This window comes from Benincasa hispida, unplaced genomic scaffold, assembly GCF_009727055.1.
Source record: "Benincasa hispida cultivar B227 unplaced genomic scaffold, ASM972705v1 Contig179, whole genome shotgun sequence".
Classification (NCBI taxonomy): domain Eukaryota; kingdom Viridiplantae; phylum Streptophyta; class Magnoliopsida; order Cucurbitales; family Cucurbitaceae; genus Benincasa; species Benincasa hispida.
In genome coordinates this window covers 872,534-898,305 of record NW_024064356.1, presented here as the reverse complement: position 1 = coordinate 898,305, position 25,772 = coordinate 872,534, and the positions used below count along the sequence as shown (strand labels likewise).

Genomic DNA, 25,772 nt, shown 5'->3' with positions numbered 1-25,772 from the left:
TTGAGTTTAATTTGTTCTTGATTAAAATTAAACTTTCATACACACATTTCTTCTATGTGGTCTTTGGTTTGTAATCTATTTTCGAGAAATGTTTTTAAAATCTAAGTTAAATTTTTAAAATTAGGAAAAAGTAAATTTAAATTTTTTTATTTTATTTTTAGAACATGGTTAAAAATTTTAATATTTTTTAAGAAAGAAAAAAATAATTTATAAAGAGATTTGGAGGAAACAAACCAAAATGAAAAAGTATTGCAAGTTATTATTGGTTGGAGGACATCTTAAAAATGGTTGGAGAATAAAAAAACATAAAAGGACCAAAGGGAAAAGGAAAAGCAATGCAATGCCCCCCAATGCCCCCCCCCCCCCCCCCCCCCCCCCCCCCCCCAAGATTTTTAATAATTTAAATGGAAAATTGGGAATATGTCACTTCTGAATTTAGGAATATATATATATATAGCAAAATAGCAAAAAAAAAAACTCGGAAATATATGAAAAATTGGAGGACCTACTTTAAAAACACGCTTAGAAGCTTAAAGAAGAAAATAAAAAACAAAATGTGTTGTTAACTTTATATATATATATATATATATATTTTTAAAAAGACCCTTAAAAAATTGAGGGGGAAATACTTTTTTTAATCAATTTTGCTCTTTAATTTTCAAAATGTTATACATCTAATCTTTAAGTTTTGAGTTTGGTTTTAAATTATTACAATTTTACTAATGAGATTTGGGTTTTGTTTCAATTTAGTTTATAAATTTCAAGATTTACATTTTTAACCTCGATTTTTCGTTAAATACTCACAATTAATATAAAATAATTATGAAGTAAAAATTTAATTTTAATTTTAATAGTGATGAAAAATAGTGAACTTAATTAATTATAATTCTTTTAAATTAATTAATAGACATTAACTCTAAAGACGTAAAATGAGTACTTAATGAAAAATTAAGGTTAAAAGTATAAATTGAAAACATAGAGACTAAATTGAAACAAAACTAAAATGTCGAAGGTAAAATTGTAACATTTTAAAATCAAAGATTAAATTGAAACCAAACTAAAAATTATGGGACTAAACGTTACCATTTTGAAACCTAGAAACGAAATAAAACATAGATCCAAAATCTAGGGACCAAAAAGTTTTTTTTTTTTTTTCAAAATTAAGTGTAATGTCGGCCAATAGTATAGATTGAGGTGAAAATTGTTCTTTTTTAAAAAATAATAGTAACAATAAGATTCTTCCTCTTTTAGGTAAAAGAAATATAGGTCCTGAAATTATTTTAAATGACAAAACTATTAAAAAAATTTACAACTAATAGCAAAATATCACAGTCTATCAGTGATAAACCACGATAGCCATCCATCGCGGTTTATCACAAATAGATTGTGATATCTTGCTATTATTTGTAAATATTTTAGTTCATTTTCTTATATTTGAAAACAACTCGTCCCTTTATGATATTAGAGGGGAAAAAAAGGAAATAATTAATTTTTAGTTTAGTATTCATTCGTAGATAATCTAAAGCGCATGAATTTAATTCCTCTCGTGCTTGTTAGAACAGATGTCATGATAGGCTACTGCTTCATGGAGAAACCACTACCCTAAAAGCAATTACAGCGCGACCTCGATCCTAATCACTATGTTAGTTGCTCCCCAAGGTTAACGCAACCTCCAAATTCAGACATGCACTCATTGGAAAATGAACTAGAATCGATGAGAAGGTTGCTCAAAACAAAAAATAGTAGAAGAAAGTAGAAGAAAGAAATTCACAATTGTTGTGTCTCCTCTCTCAGGTCTGATCTGTGTTAAATAGCAGATGAGAGAAGAACTCGAACGATCATATGAACGTTGGCACAACGTTCATAAACGGGCAAGATCGAATGGTCACATGAACCTTGTAAAACGGACAGAATCGAATAGTCACGGAAAAAAAGAACGGTCAACAAAAATATTAATACAATGATTTTATTTAAAAAATAATTAAATAAATAAGTAATAAAAAATTAGGCCTTTTTCACCAGCGCAGTTACCTAAGCCTATCCGATCAAACGACGGCGACGGCGCATGAGTAATAAAAAGGTTATACTTTCATCACCAACACACTTTAGATTATCATCTAGAATGACTTGGTATTTATACCCTCTAGGTAATTCTAGATCTATGTACGTGGGACAAAACTTCCTACTCCTCTTAATTTTTCCTATGAACCTAAGTCCTAAAAGTCATTTCTGATAGGGCGTGAGTTGATCCACACATATTTATTTTTAGAAGAGATAACTCACATATCTATCTTGATCTAGTTGATTAAAACGATCGAGACATATAGCGAAAAAGACTATAAAAATTGTCTACTGAAGTACTTCTAGATGAGAGAGAATCTTGATGAAACAAACAAATATAATTTTTTTGATTTATTTAAAAAATATCTAAATAAGTGAAATGCGAATCCAAATTATGAATAATTCTAAAAAACTTTAGAAACCAAACATTACCTCACATTCGATAGCACGTTTATTCCAATCATAACCCTAAAACACTATACAAAAAAACAATGTGGTGACATTGATTAAAATATGTTCTCATAGTTCTTTTCTAACCAAAGAAACCACCAAACTAACATGCTCCACTTCTTTAGTATCAGCCTCCATGATTTCCCTAAATCTCTTAAACAATGGCTCTATAATTTCACCTCCAAAATGGCTTCTTATCATAGATTCATTGACTGCTTGAATGGCCTTTGCCATTTGTTGAGTTGTCTTTGATCTTTCACAACTTTCCCCATCTTTATTAACACCATCCCATGGCAAAGCAATTATTTCCAAATTCTCTATTTTGAAGGACCCTTCTTTTTCTATCTCTTTTTTCACATCCTCCATATATGGTTCATAGTAAGGAGTGTTGTAGTTGTCCAATTTTTCCTCCTCAATAAGCCCCTATTTTACATAAATATATTCATCCTTTGGTTACTCAATCAAAAAAAAAAAAAAAAAAAATTATTCCATTTCGGTTTCCGAAATTTCAAAATGTCTATTTTAATCCTCAAACTTTCAAATCTAATTTTTCAAATATATATATATTGTATGTACGAACTTGCAAGAAATAACCACTTTTAGTTATTGTTATTATTTTGTGCTTAATTTTTTAACAAATGAATAACGTGAGGATATGAATAAATGTATATATATACGCCAACATAATATTAAGTGGGCAAAAATTAAATAATCATATAAGAATAGCAATGTCCGAAATTATTATATTTTTAAATGGGCAAAAATCAAGTAATCGTATAAGAATAGCAATGTCCGAAATTGTTATATTTTTAAAGTTTCATGCTTGTTTGAGAGTAATCTTGAAATTGTTAAAATTACTTTTGTCATATTTAAAATCACTTCAAAACATATCTTTAATTATTCAAAATTAATTGAATAATTTATTTTATATTTTTAAATGTAATTTTTTTTATCATCATAATTGATTTTCGAATTATTAAAAGTATTTTTTTGAAATAATTTTGAAAATGATTTACAACTATTTCAAAACCACTACCAAACATATTAAGAGTGATAAAATGAAATAAATTAGAAACTACGATATATATATATATATTGATATTGATATTATAGGGAGAGACAAAACTTATGTTTATTTAGTCCTTGAAAATTTAAAAAGTATCAAATATCTCATAAAACTTTTAATTTTATGTCTAATAAGTCATCGAACTTTACAAATATCTAACAAATGCCTAGAATTTTAATTTTGTCTTTAATAGGTCTTGACAATTTTAAAATTTTTAAAAATTAATTGATGTATTATATAAAAATTTAAATTTTACATCTAATGGAATTATGAACTTTCAAATTTTGTGTCCTAATAAATATGTGAAAAAATATATGGATGTGTCAATTATCTAAAATACCTATTAATTGAAAATTTAGTTATATAAAAAAGATGGGTTGAAATGACTATTATTATTGTGATATAAGATAATGTAAAAAGAAAAAAGAATGTTAAAGAATATAGGAAAAAAGGGAAAATGAAAATATACCTGATGGACCAAAGCTTGAAAAGCTAGGCCCAAGTAATCCCAAAGAAGGCAAGTTTCATCAGGGCATGGATCTGGTTGTCTTCTTCCTCTAAAAGTTAACACCATTCTCCCACCACTCACAACTTCTTTTGATCTTGACTCCAAAAAACAATTGAAATCCTTCTTGAATTGACCATAATAGGCTTCTATTACTTCACTTGGGCTTGTCTTTGATATGAATATCTTCCCTTTGTTTCTTATTCCCTTTCCTTTCTCATTCATCAGCTCTCTTGGTACCTGTTTTTCAACTTTTTAATGTCATTCATTCATTCCTTCGACTTTCATCTTGTATTTGTGCTCGCGACGATTTGATAAGGTTAGATTATAAGTTTAATCTCTAAATTTTGACATCCGTTTCTATTTGATTCTTAAATTTATTGATGAATTTCTAAAAATATCTAAGAGGTCGTCCTTCAACTTCCAAATTTATGTCTATGATAGGCTTATGTTGTATTTAGTATTTGGATTTTTTTTCTTTTTAAATTAATTAATCTATTGAAATCCTAAACTTTTAGTTTTGGCTGATTCATGAATATTGAAAAAATATCGAATAGGTCAAAGATATTTAGACACAAATAAAAAATTAAAGGATTTATTCGACACACGATTATAACTTAAGACCCATTAGACACTTATGAAATAGATGCAAAATCTAAAAGTTTAATAACTAATCTTGCTTGTCTAACTTTCAAAATGTCTATTTTAATGTCTATGATATACTATTATTTTATCATTTAATATTTTATGACAATATAAATTAAAAGGTCACACTTAAGTGCATTCCAAGCTACACCTATCTTTATGCATCATTTTCTCATCACTCACACAGATAAAAGAATTAAAATATTTCAGAAAAGAACTACCGGATAAATTATGATTAGACAACTTAATGAGATGCACAAAAATAGATGTTGCCTAATATGCATATAATCATTTTAAAATTGATATTAGAATGTCGTTGGATCTAAGCTTTGAAAACAACAAGAATAATCTTTCATGTTACAAATTATTTGTCAACGTTTTTTTGTGTGAAAGTGAGCATTAGAGAGAGTGAGGAGGAGCATGAGTAGATAACTCTCATAAGAAGCGTTTACTGGTGGTTAAAAGTTAGTTAAATATGATAATTCCGGGTACAAAAATCTCATGCGGATCCAAAAACAGAGTATTTGATTGAGAAACAAACCTGAGAAAGCCAATGGAGACTTGAAGAAGAATGCACAAAATGGAGACTCTTAAAAGGAAACAATCTTCCATAGAAAGATCCTGGAACTCCGGCAACAAAACATTCACGCAAAACCGATGATCCCCCGCCATTCTTCTCTTTCAAATTTTCACAGAATTTCGACAATCCTCTAAAAACAGAGTTGAAATCATTCTCCACCAGATCGTTCAAAAACACCATCAACTCCGGCGGATCTCCGCAGCACCGTCGGTGGATCACGCCGACGATCTCCGAGAGCGCAAAGAGCGCGTTCGGTCCTGAAGAACAGCCGAGATCAGCGACGGCGATGGCGCTTGGCAAATCGGCAGCGCATAAGGCGGCGACGGCGCGGTGGAGCAGAGGGCGGGATCCGGATTGGTATTTGCGCTGTGAGATTGAGTTTGTGGCGTAGCTTTGATCGCCGATTCCATGGTTCATTCTCAGAATTCTGGGCGTTTCTAAATTCTGGATTTCTTCCATTGATTTGAATTTTTTTTTGGGCTGTTTAGTAATTATCGAGAATCTCTTAATTAATCTCCCTCTTAATCAATACTTAGGGTTCATTTAAATATTTAATATATAAACTATGGATGATGTGAATAAATTATTTATCATCTTCTAAGTTTGTATTTTTGAAAGGACGAATTGGTCGTTCCATTTGGCTATGCAGTCTGATTAGCAATTTTTAAATCATCAAGTTTATGTAAGATTAATTGATTAAAAAATGTATTATTTGATTAAACATTAAATCTATAAAATATAAATTTTGTTTAAGCCATTTAGTTTAATTGACAAGATCTTCTATCCTAGAGGTTGGAGCTTCGATCCTCCATCCTCACCGTTGTATTAAAAAAAATATATATTGTATTTAAATATGAAAGTTGATTGAAGTGTTAAGATCTCAATTTTATGTAAATAAAATGAGAACCTTCATGAATAATTTTGGAAGAACTTATTAAAAAAATATTTTAAATAATGATAAATAAAGTCCCATTTGGTTACAATTTTAGCCATAGTTATTTGGTTTTCAAATTTTCTCTCAATTTCTAAGAATGATTTTTTTAAATATTTCTTAAATAAAAAAATTGAATTTTTAACTAAATTTTAAGAATAAAAATAAGTTTTTAAAAACTAATTTTTTATTATTAATTTTAAAAAATTAGATTGGTTTTTTAAATGAAAATGATGTTTATAGACTCAATTTTTAAAAATTAAATGTTTGTCGAATAAAATCTAAATGTTTAAAAAGTTTTAATTGAGTTACATGGTCATTGTTAAAACATTTCTTTCTTTGAAATATGAGATTGGACTTTAAATAAAGAATAATTATAATTATAGAATCAAATTTCACATGTTCACATTTATATCGATATTTTAAAAAATGTTATGTATTTAATCATGAGGGGAAATAAGGAAATCAATAAAACATAAAAAAAAAAAAGCAATACAAAATATTAGTAATCTTAATATAATATATAAAAAAATTAAATGGTTAGATTAATAAATACGTATATTAAAATTTATAAAGCTCCATTGAAATTTCTTTTGATATATTTTTTACATTTTAATTAGATCTCTCTCCCTCCCACATCTCACATAATAATCAATGATTTAAGCACCTTTAATTTATTTATGAATCTCTCTCTGGATCATTGACTTAAAAGGTTAATTTTGTCATTTTTCTTCTTTGGAATTATCTCAAACATAAGATGCTTTGACTTTTAATTAAAAGATAATTATGTATGGACGTATTGCATTTTTCAATAAATTATATTGAAACTTTAGTCAGGGTAGTTTACATTATTGGGAGAAGGATATAAAATAATTATACTTTTGGATAAAAAAATTATTTTAAATAATAAAATTACTTAAAATATTTATAAACAATAACAAAAATTATAGTCTACTTGTAATAGACTACGATAGTATTATTTATGTCTATCATAATACAGATAGTAGTCTATCGTAGATAAATATTAAATTTTATTGTATTTATAAATATTTTGTTTCGTTTTCGATTTGAAAACAATCCTTTAAATAATAATTATAAATTTACATTAATTTTGAAATTGTTAGACTCTTCTAATTTCTAATGATTAGGTGTTTTTTCCTAATATTTTTAAAGATATTTTAAAACTAGTCTCTAAAATTAAATTTTGTATTCATTAGAAACTTATCTGACAAAATCATGAGTGTATTGACAAAAATTTAGAGGAAAAACACACAGATTTAATGAAATAGAAAAGTTTCTTATTTGTCTTCCTCAAATTCTTAAGAAAATTTTTAGTTTTCTTATAAATTTTTGCTAATTCACTAAATATAGTATCAAGTGTAGTTCATTTCATTTGAACTAAATCATTATTTATTTATTAATACAAATATAAAAATGAAATTTACGTTGATTAATTGGAGAAATTGCAGGGCCAAAACATCCATGTGATCTAATTGGTGTCATAAAAGAGGGTGTTGTATAATCCAAATAACAACTATTTTCAATATGACAATAACCAACTCGATTTTCTCTTCTATTATGATGAAGAAAATTGCCATTGAAGTAATATTACTCAAAATCTCCTTTGTGATGCTGTTGTTGTAGTAATGGTGATAACCGTTGAGGATGGCTTGGTGAAAAAATTATTAAACCAGCCTTGATTTTCGAGGTGATAATAATTAGAACAATGACTTACTTCGTTTTGAGGAAGAGAATTGTACTTGTAATAATGTGATTGATTGTAATTATTGTGATAGCACCTGAAAAAAATTTGACAACAAATTAAGTAATATTTTTGAAATCGAACTAAAAATGTGAATTAAATAATATCACATATATTAGAAATTAATTTAGTAGATAAAATGTTCGTTTGGATTGTTTCAAGTGTTTAAACCAAAAATTTAATTTTAGAGTGTGTTTTGTTTAAATTTTGCAAATAAGTCCTTTTGAAAAAGAAAAAAAAATTGTTTAACAACAATCAAAATAGGTTTTGAAATGTAGTTTAACTATTTTTTTAATCGAAAATAGTTTAAATAAAAATGTTTTTTTTTAAATTAATGATGAAATTTTGGACTAACCACAAATTATCACATCGTTTACTAAATTAATGATGAAATTCCAAAATATTAAATTTGAGACCAACTAGGAGTTGATATGTGTCGTGGTTTCATCATGACCGCTTAATTGGATAAAATTAACTTGGTCAAATTTAATATTATTATTATTTGGGTTAAAGTCTCTAAACCCACAAATAGGTTGAATTTGACCCAGATGTCAAATCAAACTCAAATCCAACTAATTAAGCTCAAGAGTCATACTCATGGATCAACCAAGTCCAAATCCAACTAATTGGATGCAAGAGCCAGACCCATTGGTCAACCAAACCCAAGCCCATGAAGTCCATCTGAGAACTCTATAAATAGAGAAGCTCTACTCATTTGTAGGGGTCAGCAATTTTACATTCTAGAGAGCCCAGAAAGACTTCACCAACAAGCAGAAGACTCTTAGACTCCTGAAGCTATATACTTCTTGAAGACACAAGCCCTTTTGAAGGTACAAAGACTCTCCCAAGACTTTTACTTCAAGAATGTTCGGCGTTTCACTTCTTCAAGTCAAGCGCACTCATTCAACCAAGGACCAGAGGATCAAGTGTTAGAGATTGAACCACATCACATTAAATCAACATCAACATCAACACCAACTCAAGTTCAACTCTACGAATTAAGTTTCTCCGAAAACTTCGTGCAAACAAATTGACACGTTCGGTGGGATTATCTCTACCTCCCATCTCTCTCTCAGCATCCAAATAAATCGATGATACTAAAGAAATTTGCATCCAAAGCGTCCTCCGTAAGCAACTCCTACATGGGACCTGTCACCCGCAATCGTTCAGATGAGGTCACGTAGGAGCAAAAACATGGTTCTGTTATCGCGCATAATATCCTAAGGCAGATGACAAAGTCTCCAAAAGGCAAGATTGTCATCAAGGAGAATTCCACTTTGACAACTCTACTTTTGCCTCTAACAAGTCGAAAAGGGAGTCACACCCAGATGTGATCTCTGTCATGATGGCGGACATAACCGCCAAGATAGCCATGGCAGAAATGGAGAGGAAGATAAACTTTCTGATGAAAGTCGTCAAGGATTGAGATCACAAGATCGATGCCTTAAGAGAATAGATACAATCTTGAGAGGCTGCTAAATCAAGCCAGGCACCTGCTCAAAGAAATTGACAAAGGGAAGACCGTGTTGCAAAAATATCAGTTGCAACAATCAGCTTCAGTGGCCTCTCTGTCGGTCCAATAGCTGCAGCCTTGCGGGATATGATCATGACCTTCATAAGGGTTCAGTATGAAGGCCTATCTCAGACCTCTTTCATGTATTCCAAGTCGTAAACCCAGAGAATCGACAACTTGAGAATGCCAGCTAGGTGCCAACCTCCGAAGTTCCAGCAATTCGACGAAAAGGGCAACCCAAAGCAACACATTGACCATGTCGTGGAAACATGCGAGAACACGGGAACCAGGGGAGATCTATTGGTTAAGCAGTTTGTCAGAACCCTCAAAGGAAACGCTTTTGACTGGTACACGGACCTGAAGCCTGAGGTGATCGACAGTTGGGAGCAGCTTGAAAGGGAATTCTTGAACCGCTTCTACAACACTAGGCGCACTATTAGCATGATGGAGCTGACGAATGCCAAGCAACGGAAAGAGGAGCCAGTCATCGACTACATCAATCTATGGAGAGCTCTGAGTCTGGATTGCAAAGACTGACTCATCGAACTGTCTGCTATAGAAATATGCACCCAAGGTATACAATTGAGACTTCTCTATATTTTGTAGGGAATAAAACCCTGTACATTCGAAGAATTGGTGACTCGTGCCCACGAAATGGAGCTGAGCATCACTAATAAAGGAAGGAAGGATTTCCTGATCCCCGAGGTGTGGAAGGATAAGAAAGAGGTAAAGGACGCTGAAAAGGTTATGAAGAGCGCCATGAAGGAAACGATGGCCGTTAATGTAGCCCCACTGAAGTTTTCCTCGAAAGGAAAGGAGATGAAGATTGAAAAGAAAGACGAGGGAAGCAAAAGACGTCGCCTAACTTTAAAAGAGAGGTAGGAAAAAATCTACCCATTCCCCGACTCTGACGTTGCGGATATGCTTAAGTAACTGCTGAAAAAGCATCTTATCCAGCTACTAAAATGTAAATGACCAGAACGAGCAGGGAAGGTAGATGACCCTGAAGGAACTCTTATTCAAGAGTACCTATGAGCGGAAGCGGATCTTTCCAATTCATTGTGACAGAATTTTTACATACACATTCAAACATACTAATATGCATTCATAATGCTAAATTATTGACATGCTCAAAAGAACAGTAAATAAGAGATCGAGAGATCATACCAGTTGAAGACTTATTCTTCACAGCAAATCTCGCTTTTGTGAGATAACAAGCTATTTCTTAGCAAAACCCAATCGTCTATCTTGAACAACCTCCACACGAACAGAAGGAAATGGGGATGACACCACCACTCAGAGCCCTCAGTATTCTTGGAGTGAGAATCCAAAGGGTGGGCTGTGTTCGGATTTGGTAGAGAGAAGAAGGAAGAGAGATCGTATACAACGATCAAGTAAGTGGGAGATAGGCTCGTCTATCGTATAGACAAAATTCTTGATAGTTTAGGTGAAGTATACGATCGTGTAGGAAAAAGATAAGTGATCGTTTAAACGATCGTGTAGAAAAACTAAATGATTGTCTATACGATCGTTTAGTAAATATTGGGCGCTAATCAATCGCTTAAGAAAAGGTAAACAATCGTTTAATAAATATCAAGCGCTAAACGATCGCTTAGGAAAAGGTAAACGATCGTTTAGTAAATAGCATGCGGGGGTGTAATTGTTAAGCAATTGCTCAGCAACTATCGTAACTATCATATAGGTAAGTGATCGTTTAGGCACTATCGTATAGGCACAGATTTTCTAAGCGATGACACTCTTCAACACAATGCCCGCGCATCCTATACTTAACACACCGTGAGCTATTTAAGCGTCTCAAAGTGATTTTTCAACTTACTCATCCGTTAGAAAATAGAAGAGACGTCGTCCTATTACTCATTTAACCGCCAATTAATAAACAATGAATATGATCACATCATATTCATAACTTATGAATTAATAACATATATTAATCATAGTATTTTTTCTCCACTAGATATAAATCATATTTATATCCAAATTCCTCCAAATTAATGTATCTCATACATAAAGTTAATTATATCATATATAATTAACTAGTTCAATTATACCACATATAATCGAACTCCCTCTTATGAATTTGAACATTTCAAACTGATCCAAAAACTTACTCTCAACTTGTATCCAAGCTACCAATGGGATCTTATGGACCAATGGCTCGAAGCTCCAACAGTACGTGAATAGCTGACTAAACTCTTTAGTCACGATATCCACCATTTGTTAACTGCTAGGCATTCCACTAAAGACCGACAGTTGAACTCTTCTTACCATATATATATATTTCTATGTCCATTGGATATAACCAATCATCAGTACGATGACCCTTCACAGATGCTCGTAATTACAACAGGCCAATTTACCGTTTTGCCCCTATAGTTATATCTTGCTTCTTAAGTACCACTAATCCCTCTAGTGAACAATACAACATAGTCCTACTATGGGCGAACACCTCTTGGGCCATGAGAAGATGTGTGACGCCACATTGTTCAAGCTCCGGGATCAGCCCTTAAGAGAGCAATCTATCTACTTACCTCTGCTTCGAGGAAGGAGTGGACTCTATCTTGTGAAACTGAGTTCCCAGATTCCAAATCAGACGAATCCCCACCTAAAGTGGTAGGTTTGAGTTGGCGCTCTGCCACTCGCACCCATGCAAATCAAAAGACCACCTTCAATGGCAGGAGTTCCCAACTCACTCAGGATTGAGGTCATGTTACCTATGGTCATCCTATTGAAGTGAAGTCTCAGTCATGAACGAAGTTATATAACGAGACGTTAACACTTCGAGGTTGGGTCTTATACAAACTCTTTTATAGGACATCTCCGCTCGCATGTCCTCTACATTAATGATCAGGATCAGACCATCTGTGACAAGTCACAACACTTGTAACAATTCCACAAAGCAAGCCGCGTCCGTAGTGCCAGGATAAGGTTTCCCTCCTATATCCATATATTACAGACCATTTTGGTTGTCACTTAAGACATGATCCACTTGTATGTCACTACATACATGCTTAAGTCACATAAAGACAAATTATCATGTCTTGAGTGATAACCAAAATGGTCTGTAGTATATGGATATAGGAGGGAAACCTTATCCTGGTAATGCTACGGATGCGGCCCGCTTTGTCGAATGGTCACAAGTGTTGCGACTTGTCACAGATGGTCTTATCCTGATCATTAGTGTTGGGGATATGCGAGCGGAGGCATCCTATACAAAAAGTTTGTATAAGACCTGACCACAAAGTGTTAACGTCTCGTTATGTAACACCGTTCATGACAGAGATTTCACTTCACTAGGATGACCATAGGTAATATGACCTTAATCCTAAGTGAGTTGGGAACTCCTGCCATTGAGGGTGGTCCTTTGATTTGTATGGGTGCGAGTGGCCAGGTCGCCAATTCAAACCTACCATTTTGGGGATTCGTCTAATTTGGGAGCTGAGAACTCAGCTACATAAGATGGAATTCACTCCTTCCTCGAGGCAGGGTAAGTAGATAGGTAGCTCCCTTAAGGGATGATTCTAGGGCTTGAATGATGTGGCACCACACACCTTCTCTTGGCCCAAGAGGTGTTCACACATAGTTGGACTATGTTGTATTGTTCATTAGAGAAATCGGTAGTACTTAAGGAGTGAGATGTAACTACAAAGGCAAAACGATAATTTGGCCCAGCTGTACTTACGAGTATCTGTGAAGGGTCATCGTATTCATGATTGGTTATATTAAATGGACACAAAAATATATTTGTGGTAAGAAAAATCCAGTTGTTGTTCTTTAGTGAAATGCCTGATAGTTAACGAATGGTGGATCTCGTGGCTAAAGAGTTTAGTCATGGACCATTGAAGCTTTGAGCCACAGGTCCATTAGGTCCCCTGGGTAGCTTGGATAAAGTCGAGAATTCAGTGTTTGGTTTAATTTTGAAATGTTCAAATTGATAAGAGAGAAAGTTCGATTATGTATGATATGAATTGGACTGGTTAATTATACATGATATAATTGGTAAAATGTATGAGACATTATTCTGGAGGAAATTAGATATAAATATGATTTATATCAAGTAGAGGAGAAATTATTATAGTAGATATGTGATATCAAACTATAGGGTAAAAATATAATATGATTATATTTATTAATAATTTAATTGGTTAACTATATGATAATTAACCCAAAATCTCGCTCGGACGTGCGTTAGTGGGAACAACATCGGTTATTGTAACAGGTGAATAAAATGAAATCTGTTTCATTTTTTAATCATTCGAAAAAGTCCGAAAAAAGATCGAAGGAGCACGTTGGTGTGAAAACGTAATCGATCATTTTAAAATCGATTACCTATAGAATAGTCGCTTAGCGCCTAAATCGCACACTAAGTTTCAAATGATCGTATATTGTGTCGTGTTTGTTAAACGATCAGCTTCTGTTTTCTAAACAATCATTCAGTAAAATCTACACGATCGTGTAGTTTCTCCTAAGCGATAAATATCTGCTATATGATAGCTTCATATTCCCCTCCCCCCCCCCCCCACACACACACACTTGCTTATCACCTACACAGTCAGTTTTTCCTCCTACCTCTACTAAACTCACCAAAGACCACACTTTGGGTTCTCACTCCGAGAATATTTGGGACTCTTTTCTGATGGTGTCGTCCCCACTGCGTTTGTGTTTTTGCGGTTGTTCGTGCTGTTGTAGTCGACGCATTTGTTGGGCGTTGGTTGATCTGGTAGAGGTCATCTGCTGCGTTGAATTCCAAAGCTAGAAGACCATCTTCAACTGATATGTGAACTCTCTCTCTTGTTATTTTTTTTTTCAAAGCATGTCGTTAATTGACTGTTTGTTTGCATAACTGTGCGTTTGAATATATATGGGGTATTTCGGTCACTGTGAATTTGGAGAGATCCGAACATGCTCATGGAACTCTTCGTTAAGAGATCCTTCAGTACATCCATAGGTTTCTCTGATGAAGATCTACTGTTGGGATCCAAGCTGCACAATAAGCCTTTGTACTGTTGGGGTTGATGCCCTAAAGTCTCGTGTCCTGTAGTTTGTAAATAGTTTGTATAAACGCTTGTGTTGTATAATATATGATATTTACTTCATATCTTGTATTTTGCTCAGTTGCTTGTTTTATTTGCTTTACCACAAACCAATAAACATAAAATCTCTGGCTATCTATATGTGACTTAAGCATGTATGTGGTAACATACAAGTGGATCATGTCTTGAGTGTTAACCAAAATGGTCTGTAGTATATGGATATAGGAGGCAAACCTTATCCTGGTAATGCTACAAATGCGGCCTGCTTTGTGGAATGGTCACGAGTGTTGTGACTTTCATAGATGGTCTTATCCTGATCATTCGTGTAGGGGACATGCGAGCGGGGGCATCCTATACAAAGAGTTTGTATAAGACCTAACCACGAAGTGTTAACATCTCGTTATATAATAACGTTCATGACAGAGACTTCACTTCACTAGGATGACCATAGGTAACATGACCTCAATCCTAAGTGAGTTAGAAACTCTTGCCATTGAGGGCGGTCCTTTGATTTGTATGGGTGCGAGTGGCCAGGTCGCCGATTCAAACATACCATTTTGGGGATTCGTCTAATTTGGGAGCTGGGAACTCAGCTACATAAGATGAAATTTACTCCTTCTCTGAGGCAGAGGTAAGTAGATAGATGGCTCCCTTAAAGACTGATTCTGGGGCTTGAACGATGTGGTGCCACACACCTTCTCTTGGCCCGAGAGGTGTTCACACATAGTTGGACTATGTTGTATTGTTCATTAAAGGAACCAGTGATACTTAAGGAGTGAGATGTAACTACAGGGGAAAAACAGTAATTCTGTCCAGCTGTACTTACGAGCATCTGTGAAGGGTCATCGTACTCTTGATTAGTTATATCCGATGGACACAGAAATATATATGTGGTAAGAAGAGTTAGCTGTTGGTCTTTAGTGGAATGCCTGACAGTTAACGGATGGTGGATCTCGTGGCTAAAGAGTTTAGTCAGCTATTCACGGACTGTTGGAGCTTCAAGCTACAGGCCCATTAGGTCCCCTGGGTAGCTTGGATAAAGTCGAGAACCAGTGTTTGGGTTAATTTGAAATGTTCAAATTCACAAGAAGAAGTTCGATTATATATGATATAATTGGACTAGTTAATTATATATGATATAATTGGCTAAATGTATGAGATACATTATTTTAGAGGAAATTAGATATAAATATGATTTATATCAAGTAGAGGAGAAAATACTATAGTAGATATGTGATATCAAAATATAGGGTAAAAATATAATATGATTATATTTATTATTAATTAATTGGTTAATTATATGATAATTAAGCCAAAAAATCACGTTTGGATGTGGGATAGTGGGGCAGCGTCGGTTATTGTAACCGATGAATTAATGAAAATAGTTTTCATTTTGAATGGTCCGTCCAAAGAGAAAGAGAGAGCGCGTTGGTGAATCGTAAACGATCTTTTAAGTAAATCGAGAGCCTATGCGATAGTCACTCTCTGCCTAAACGATCGTCCACCTCGCGCCTAAACGATCGCACACTAGTTCTTACACGATCACATAGCTTCCCTAAATGATCGTAGTATGTGCCGAGTTTGCTAAACAATCGTATACCATTTCCTAAAAGATCGTTCAGTAAAACCTACACGATCGTGTAGTTTCTCCTAAACGATAAGTATCGTGCTATACGATAGCGCCTTTTTCCATTCTACTTGCTTATCGCCTACACGATCTGGTCTTCCTCATTCCTTTACCAAATTCATCAAAGACCACGCTTTAGGTTCTCACTCCGAGAATACTCAGGGCTCTTTTCTGATGGTGTCATCCCCGTTGCGGTCATGAGTTTGTGGTCGATGCTACTGCTGGGCGTTGGTTGATTGGGTGGAGGGTTCTGTTGCATTGAGTTCCAAAGTTTGAAGACCGTCTTCAATTGGTATGGCAACTCATTCCCTTGTTATTATCTTGTTCATAGCATGCCGATATTTACTATTTATTTGTATAACTGTACGTTTGAATATATATTGTTGTATTTCGGTCGATGTGAGATCGGAGCGATCCGAACTGCTCATGGAACTCTTCGGTAAGAGATCCTTCATGTACGTCTTAGGATATATTTGAGAACAAAGAGTCAATCGAATTCTCATTGATAATGGATCAACCGTCAACATAATGCCTATGACGACTATGAAACAATTGGGTATCCTCATGGAAGAATTATCGAATAACAAATTGGTGATTCAAGGTTTCGACCAAGGCAGCTAAAGGGCAATAGACACGATACGCTTAGAGCTCCTCATAGGCGACCTGAAGGTTGATGCATTGTTCCATGTTATAGATTCAAAGACCACCTATAAGATGCTACTGGGATGCCCTTAGATTCATAGAAATGGCGTGATAACGTCGTCATTGCATCAATGTTTCAAGTTCTACTAGGACGGGATTAAGAATGTTGAAGCAGACACTAATCCATTTTCAGAAGCTGAATCTCACATCGCAGATATGGAGTTTTATTTGAAGAGTGAGAGTGGTTGTGAAGCAATGTCTGCGGAGACCTCGCTAATAAGGAAAGTAGGTGAACCTAGGTCAAAGTCACTAGTAGACGCAGGGAAAGAAACTGCAAGCAAGGCTCGAGCCTCTAGCTCAAAAGGAAATGAGATGTCCACCAGTATTGGAGAGATACCTATTTTAAGGGGTGAAAAGGCTCCAAGCCCCTCAATTTGGCGCTATGTCCCTTTGTCGAGACGCAAGAATGGTGAGTCACCTTTTACGAAACACCTAAAAGGTTTGCAGGTCAGCGATATTGAAATCTTAAAGGAGAGTTTTGTCATACCACTCACGCTGATAACAAAGTAGGAAATCCACAAACCAAAAGTGGACTTGACAAAGGTAAATCTGCTCGAAAAGAAAACAAAAGACGGGTTCGATCCTAAGGCTTACAAACTATTGGCAAAGGAGGGTTATGACTTCCCAACTCATACTAAGTTTAAGAGCTCGAAGATTTATGAGCAACCCGAGATTTCTTCGACCTAGAAGAAGCTTTTGTAAGAGGGTTCACGCTATACTTGTGTCGAGGAGGGGACTTGGATATAAGTTGTTGGAGCCAATTCGCATAATCAGAAAGGCGAAGGAAAAGGTGGCCAACAACAATCATATAACTGCAAAAGAAGTCAATGATGCAGGAGAAAAGGAGGGCAAGGGTAAAAGAACTTCAGCCTTTGACCGTATTAAGCCATCTACTACACGTACTTTGGTTTTTGAAAGATTGAGCATGACGGAAGCAGAAAGAGAAAACCTTGCACCATGTGCTGGGGTTGATGCCCTAAATCTCGTAGGGTGCTGTAGTTTGTAAACCTTGTATGAACAAACATTTCTGTGATTAATAATATTTGATATTTTATTCACTTTGTCTATGAAATATATGATATTTTAGTTTCATTAACCACAAACCAATAAACTAACATCCATGGTTATCGTTGTAACTTAAACATGTATGTGGAGACATACAGGTGGATCATGTTTAAGTGATAACCTAAATGGTCTGTAGTATATGGATAAAGCTGGGCACCTTATCCTTGTGACACTACGAGTAGGACCCGCTTTGTAGGTGTTACAAATGTTGCAAAGTGCTACAAATGATTTGATCCTAATCATTCATGTATTAGACATGCGAGCGGGGATATTCTATACAAAGAAGTTTGATTTATATCCTCCTTATATATCCTCGTTCATAATTGAGACTTTCATTTCACTAGGATGACCATAGGTAACATAACGTTAATCCTGAGTGAGTTGTGAACTCCTGCCTATGAGGGTGGTCCTTTGATTTGTATGGGTGAGAGTGGCTAGATCGCCGACTCAATAAACCTACAATTTTGGAGATTCATTTGATTAGGGAGCTGGGAACTCAGCTACACAAGATGGAATTCACTCCTTTCCTGAAGCAGGGGTAAGTAGATAAATTGCTCCCTTAAAGGTTGATTCCGGGTCTTGAACAATGTGGTGCCACACTCTTTCCTACCCCGAGAGGGGTTTAGTCATAGTGAGACTATGATCTATTGTTTATTAGAGGGATTAATGGTACTTAAGAAGTTAGATGTAACTATAGGGGGAAAACGGTAATTTGGCCTAGTTGTACCTATGAGTAATTTGTAAAGGATCATCGTACTGTTGATTGGATATCCAATGAACACAAAAATATATTTGTAGTACGAAGAGTGCAGCTGTCAGTCTTTAATGGAGTGCCCTACAGTTAACGGATGGTGGATAATGTGATTAAAGAGTTTAATCAATTATTCACGTACCATTGGAGCTTCAAGCTACAGGTCCATAAGGTCCCCTTGGTAACTCAATGGATTAAGTTGAGAATCAGTTTTTGGATTAATTTAAAATGTTCAAATTAATAAAAGGGAATTTAATTATATATGTTATAATTAAATTAATTAAATTATATATTATATAATTGACATAATGTATTTGATACATTATTGTTTAATTGGAGGAACAAATATTTGAATATGATTCAAATATATTTTCTATGAATAAGATTCATAGTTGTTAAATTTAATATAAATATGATTTATATTAAATACCATAAAATAGAGAAAAAGAACTATGATTTATATATTGTATATGATGCAATATTAAAACTATATGTTATAAATACAATATGATAAGTTGGTTATCACATTTATTTATATTATTAATTATTTGATAATTAAATCTTTTTTTTCTTTCTAACCACCCTTAGTAGGAAGTTATTTAGTCTTATGGAAAAATGGGATAAATAAAAAAATATGATTTTTATTATTCAAGATCCAAGACATACGATTTGAGAGTTACCACACGATTGCTTGGAGAGTTCCTTCACCGCTTTCGCCTTCGATAAATAAAGAATATGATCTTTCTAACCATCGCTTCTGCTCAAAGGTTCTCTGTCAAAAAAGTTCCTTCACTGGGACCTACTCGACGCTCAGCCTTTCGAAGGTTGACTTTGCCTGACGAAGGAGAAGAGGAAGTCGTCTGTCAATCTTCGATGTTGGCATGACCATCAGCCTTCGAGAGATTAGGTGCAATTTCAAAGAAAAGCAAAGAAAATCCTCGAAAAGGAAAACCTTGTGCGCCCGTTTTTGATCGCCTTAAGTGCGAATGTGTTGAAGACCACTTCAGCAAACATATCTCAAGGGAGATAAAGGGTAAGGGAGCAGCTCACGGTGACATCCCCAACATAACTATAAAAAAAAAGGGAGTTGATACCTTGGACGTAAATTTTGCGACGTCTCAGCCTTAAGGACGCCAAAAAGCCGTCAGAAGAGAAACCATCTGGTGAGGAAAGAAGCAATAGAGAAATTCATAGTATCGTTCGCTCATGAATGAAGAAAAAGGCCTTCGTTACTCTAAACACAAGCGAAGGTTCACTTAAGGTAAAGAGGCACGATGTCGTCTTCACCAACCCTCAGAATGGAGACTTAGAGCACGAAGAAAGTGAAACATCATGTCACCACATTACCATCACAAAAGAGTCTGAAGATGATATGACCGAAGAGGAAGTGGAAGATGCTTCACTAGGTCTGGAGGATTATGGTCAATCCACAGTGGACAAACTCAATGAAGTGAATCTGAGCACAGTGAAGGAGTCGCACCTGACTTTCATCAGCGCATCCCTTTCTGAAGAGGAAGGGGGCAAGTATATGAGTTTACTCACCGAATACGGGGATGTTTTCACTTGGTCGTACAAAGAAATGTCGGGACTAAGTATTTTTTTTATACTCAACCTTTCATATTTTATGTTTTTCAGGTAAGAACAGGACCAAAACGGCAAGTGGCGAGAGGGACCTGTGATCGTGCCATATGGGACAAAGAAAATTGCTTCCACTGAGTTTATGCTATATATTGTTTTTAAGTTATTTGAATGTTTTGAAATTAGGTTTTAAGGTTAGATAGAATATTTTATTAGTTTGAATGTTTTCTTTGTAAATATTTTTAGTGGCCCCGAGCAAAGATTCTATTTATTTGTTATTTATTAATTTTCTAGTTTGTTTTGAAAAGTTGTCTTCACCGTTTTAATGAATTTTATTTTCCTCAATGGTCTAAATGTTTGGGTTTTAATGTGTATTTATTAGTAACGGCCCTTGTTAGAGTACTCAAAAGGTCGGGACGTTACAGTAAGGATCAGGTTTGTTCTGACGCCCAAAAAAAGAATGTTGTACGATCCACTCTAAGTTGTGGAAAGAGTCAAGTTCATAATGACATATCCAAAAGGAGCTTGGGAACTAGATGTAAGCTGGTTGTGCTAAACCACTATAAAATTATAGGCATCAATTTCTCTATCCCTCTCCTATTTAATTTTGAATTTGTCAATATATTTCATTGCATAAAATTAATTGCTATAATTTGTTCTTAAACTTGTTTATGTCAATCTCTTGATTATTTTGGGTTGATATTATATGCTTGAAATTCTTGTTTAAATTAATTGCTAGCAAAAAGTTTATCAATTTACTTAATTGGGTCCACATTAATAAAAAAATTTCATTAATTTAAATAAACCTTATTCACTCCTCTAGGATGGCTAGACGTGACATCAGTGTCAAAGAAAAATTATACATTTGTATCGTCCAAAATCAGGAGAGATTTAATAAGCCAACTTTGAAGGTAAAAATCCTAATAATACAAGAGAAAAAAGATAGATTGGTGAATATAACATTTACTAGTCAGTTTATTTATTTTTGTATTTTTAAAAATTAAATTTAGTGAAGGAATTTAAGATAAAAAAAAAATTGCCAACAAAATTGAAATTTACCTTGATTAATCGGAGAACTTGCAGGGCGAAGATATCCATGTGATCTAATTGATGTCATTAAAGAGGAATCCGAATAACAATTATTTTCAATATGATAATAACCAACCCAATTTTTATTAAAATGTCAATAAAAATATCGATTAAGTCTTTATAGAGAAGGATATTTCTAAAAATTATATGAATAAAAATTCATATAAAAAATTCTAATCCAATTTCGCATTTAAGATATTTTTAAAATAAATCAAAATTTATAAATTTTAATAGTTTATTGAGAATAATTTAATTATTAATATTTATATGTACATTAGTGATATTTGATTGATATTGGTAATATTTCATTAATTATTCTATTTTATTTTATTTAAACCTTAATCCTCTTCGTATTTTGTTTAGTACAATTGGAAGTGGGTAGAATTGAATTACAAATCTCTTACTCGCTAACAAATTCAGTGTATGAGTCGACCAATGTCGACACATTTTTTTTAAACAATCTTAAGCTCCCAGTACATCAAATTTCAGTGTATAAGCCCCCAATCTATGGACTTCCTAAAGCTTTGGCCCTTCCAAGATTTTGGAAGTAGGCATTCATCCTCTTTGGACTGAGATTGGTTATTGATTCTATGGAGACTTCTGACGACCTATCTTGATATTCAAATGAGATTCAAGAGATTCAATTTTTTTTGTGGATTCTCTCCATGACTTAAAGGCTTCCTTTTTGTTAAGCGCTTCTGTAATTTTGTTGATTTGGCTGGAAGAAAATCTCCCATGAGCAGATTCCTTATTATTTGCTTACCGTCACTCCTCTTAGGTTTCTTTGTTTCTCTTGTATGAATAAAAATAAGGAACAGATTTATTAATATCTTAAAACAACAGTAGTCAAAATATGTTACTTTTGAGTTTATATACACAAGCAAACTTATAGTAGAAATACTATTGGACAATTGATCTATGAAGTTTAATTTAGATTGCATTAAAAATTTTGAATTTTCAAATCCAACAACTTTACCTTTAAAATTAACGGTTGGTAACATTCTTGATTAGCTCTAGTTGATTCATGATATGTAATTAGCACATTTTTACAGATGAAGTGGAAATAGAATCATGGTAGCCATTCCTATCAATTAACGGAAAGAAACAATGAACAAACATTACTAAACATGGCAACCCTTTGTCAAATTGGATTGTATTCATTTTGGAATTTTCATGGAATCTTGAAAGAAGATAGCTAAAATAAAACTCACTTTTATGTCTCAGTTCCTAAAACCATAAGTTAATTTATAGCATATCCCTATTATTAGTAAACTCAATTTGATGTTCATTTGGGTGATGTAGCTGGAAGGTCAAATTCTCAAGGGCTTGAAACTGCAATGCTTCAATGGTGAGTGAGATCCTGAAGGCAAGAACAACAACTCCATGACAACATTTCTAGGCTCGACGTTTAAGCCCATTGCAAAAGATAAAACTTAACGAGACAATTTTAGGGACTACAAGAGATAAATGATCATGTTTCCTTTGGCGGGGCTGGGGCCTTCTTTGCAGCCTCTGCTGCTGCTTTTTCTGCTTCGATCTCGGCAACAATTGCATCAATTTCAGCCTCATCCAATTGTTTCAAACCATGTTCCTTTGTCATCACGGCAACCTCTATGTTCTTTCCTCCACTCTCAACAACCTAAAAATTGAGTTAAGTCAATGGTAGTAAGTCACTAAGTACCACACAAGAACATTAAAGAAATTCATTCAGCTCACGCATTTGGTATATTTATGGCAATAGCCCTGAAGAATGAAGGATAATGTAAAGTCAGATATGGTTCACTTAGGACATTAAATTAATGACCTATATTCATAATGACCTTTAGCTCGATTACTCACGATCAGCGGAGTTAACTTAGAAGCATCAAGAACAAGCAATGTTTATACCAATTTCGACATTTCTAGTTGTTTGGATTTGGAATGTGTGTTTTTTTTTTTTTTTTTTTTTTTTGGATAAGAAACAATTTCATTGATGGAATAAAATATCCAAAGATAAACAAAGGTACATGAGGAACCCAATCAAAGGGTATACAAAATGTGTTTCCAATTAGCAACAAGGAAAGAAAAACTATGACTATGTATAGCCGGTATATCTTTGCACCAAAAAAAGCATTACAAATGATAGTATGATAATATCTTTAGTTGTTCTTAACCCAGAAGATTCTAGCATTTCTTTCTCCCATATTTTCCATAAAACAGCACAAATAATGCATAACCACAATTGAAAGGAGTTTTCTAGAAGAAACAATTGTGAAAACGCGCTTAAATAACCAACTTTCTTAGAGTTGTTTCCCTTTCAGGGTGCATTCTCACAAGTGATCGGTTTTTTTCCAAAACCTTCCAGAATAGTTTCTAAAACAACTTTTCCAATACCCTCCAAAGTTTTAGGCCCTCTTAAGTGCAAAAAAGATCCAAAGAAACGTTTGAGGAAAGGATCAGGTATACAACCAAAGGAGCCGTGTTGCATCTCTGCAACCATTAAATGTGGAATAGCTTCTTATAAACATAGGCAATTTTGACTGCTTAAAGACAAACAAATTAGTCCCCTGGGCAAGGAATAAGAATAACCAGTTACACCAAAGGAAATGGCCAAATCCTTGACTGCTTAATAACCAAATCCTTTTTCTTTTTCCTTTGATGAATATCACCTATAATTAAGACAGACAAAAATAATGAGGGCCACTAAAACAAATATCAGCCCAACCAACAGAGGGTTACAAAAGAGCATCTTGGCTATTTGCCTACCATCAAGCATTAGTCATAATACAACCACAACTTATTTTCTTTTTTAATACATCAACAACAAACTAATTAGTTTGTGTAGATTTCGAATCCTGCTAATTGTCAAAGTCTCAAATAACCGACAGATGAGTCAGAACCCATCACCAGACCACACAAATAAAGTAGCTTCGTGTAAACAAACTACTGTATTTGAACAAGGAATACAAAACACCCTTTTATAAGTCATGATCCAACAGTTAGTTGAGTACAGACACCATAAGAGGTTCAATTATCCAAGTGAACTTTACACACAAACCTTTGTCTTTTGGAAATAAGGAGCAGATCATGAAAGCAATTAGGCCCGTCTTCCGTTTGTTTTTTATTTTTTCCCAAAAAAATAAGCTTATAAACACTACTTCTCCCTTAATTCCTTTATTTTGTAATTAAGTTTCTACCAGTACTTTGAAAAACGAACCCAAGTTTTGGAACTCACAGAAGTAGCTCTTAAAAATTTGTTTTCGTTATTTTTCTTTTCTTAAAGTTAACTAAGAATTCAAATGTTTCTTTTAAGAAATGACCATAGTAGTGCAAGTAAAAAACAGAGAAAAGTTATAACAACTTGCCTCAAGCAATGCACGGATAGCAAGCTTCACAGTTTCTTGCCCAGAGGTCTCTTTATAGTTCTTCTCAAGAAATTCCCTAATCGAATTTGAATTTCTGCCGGTTGCGTTTGCTTTCCAAGAAGAAAAAGTCCCAGAAGGATCTGTCTGATACAATGATGGAGTACCAGTGTAAGGATCAAAGCCAATAATCAAAGTGGAAAGTCCAAACGGCCTCACTCCACCACTCTGTGTGTACTTTTGCTGAAGCCCTGCAATGTATCGCGTTATGTACTCAACAGTCACTGGATCCTCAACTGTAAGCCTATGGCTTTGACATTCAACACGAGCCCTGTTTATCAGAACTCGTGCATCTGCTTTGAGTCCAGCACAAGCAAGTGCAATATGATCATCGAGATTCACAATTTTCCGAACAGATCTGCAAAGAGTGAATCAGAGATGAAACAAACAGAACAATCGCCATTTCAATAACCCTAAAATTAGGTCAAGTTAAATCAAACTCAATTCGAGGATCAGACTGTAACCCAATATCCTGATTGTAACAAGGTTGAAGTAGGATGAATTGGTTAAAGAAAAACGGAAATTGAGAGAGAGACCTGGAGTCTTGGAGCTTGGGGGTGGATTTCTTCTCAACGCCAAGGACGATGGTGTCGGAACCACGAACGCCGACGGCGGCGTTGCCCTTACGGACGGCTTCGAGAGCGTATTCTACTTGGAAGAGATGACCATCCGGTGAGAAAACGGTAATGGCTCTATCGTATCTCGCCATTTTCCTAGTGAAGAAACAAGAAAAATTGGAACTTGATGAAGAGGAGTTTGTTAAGCTCTGAGATGCCCACTTGGGTTTATTTGCATTTGGAATTCCTTTTTGCACTTCCTTTTTCTTTCCTAACAAGTTAATGTTGTTTTGTTTTCAATTTTACGTTTTTTTTTTTAAGAAAATAAATTATAATTTCAAAGTGTGTACCATACATGCATGTATTTATCTCTATCTAAATCAAGGATATATGCATAAACTAGTTGAGTGATGGTAGTGTTGATATTCTAATTCTAAT

The 25,772-nt window shown here is 34.1% G+C and overlaps 2 protein-coding genes across 2 annotated transcripts; both read right to left on the bottom strand.

The window, feature by feature from the left end:
* Positions 1-2,580: 2,580 nt before the first annotated feature.
* On the bottom strand, positions 2,581-5,766 carry LOC120069027 (salicylate carboxymethyltransferase-like). Its single transcript, XM_039020685.1, has 3 exons — positions 5,269-5,766; positions 4,047-4,322; positions 2,581-2,934 (listed from the first exon to the last, which is right to left on the bottom strand). Exons 1-3 carry the CDS (start codon positions 5,764-5,766, stop codon positions 2,581-2,583), a joined length of 1,128 nt encoding a protein of 375 aa, XP_038876613.1.
* A 16,732-nt stretch (positions 5,767-22,498) lies between these two features.
* LOC120069026 (proteasome subunit alpha type-7-like) lies at positions 22,499-25,598 on the bottom strand. Its single transcript, XM_039020684.1, has 3 exons — positions 25,314-25,598; positions 24,721-25,135; positions 22,499-23,015 (listed from the first exon to the last, which is right to left on the bottom strand). The coding sequence occupies exons 1-3, from the start codon at positions 25,484-25,486 to the stop codon at positions 22,848-22,850; spliced, it is 756 nt and encodes a 251-aa protein (XP_038876612.1). The 5' UTR covers positions 25,487-25,598; the 3' UTR covers positions 22,499-22,847.
* Positions 25,599-25,772: the final 174 nt, after the last annotated feature.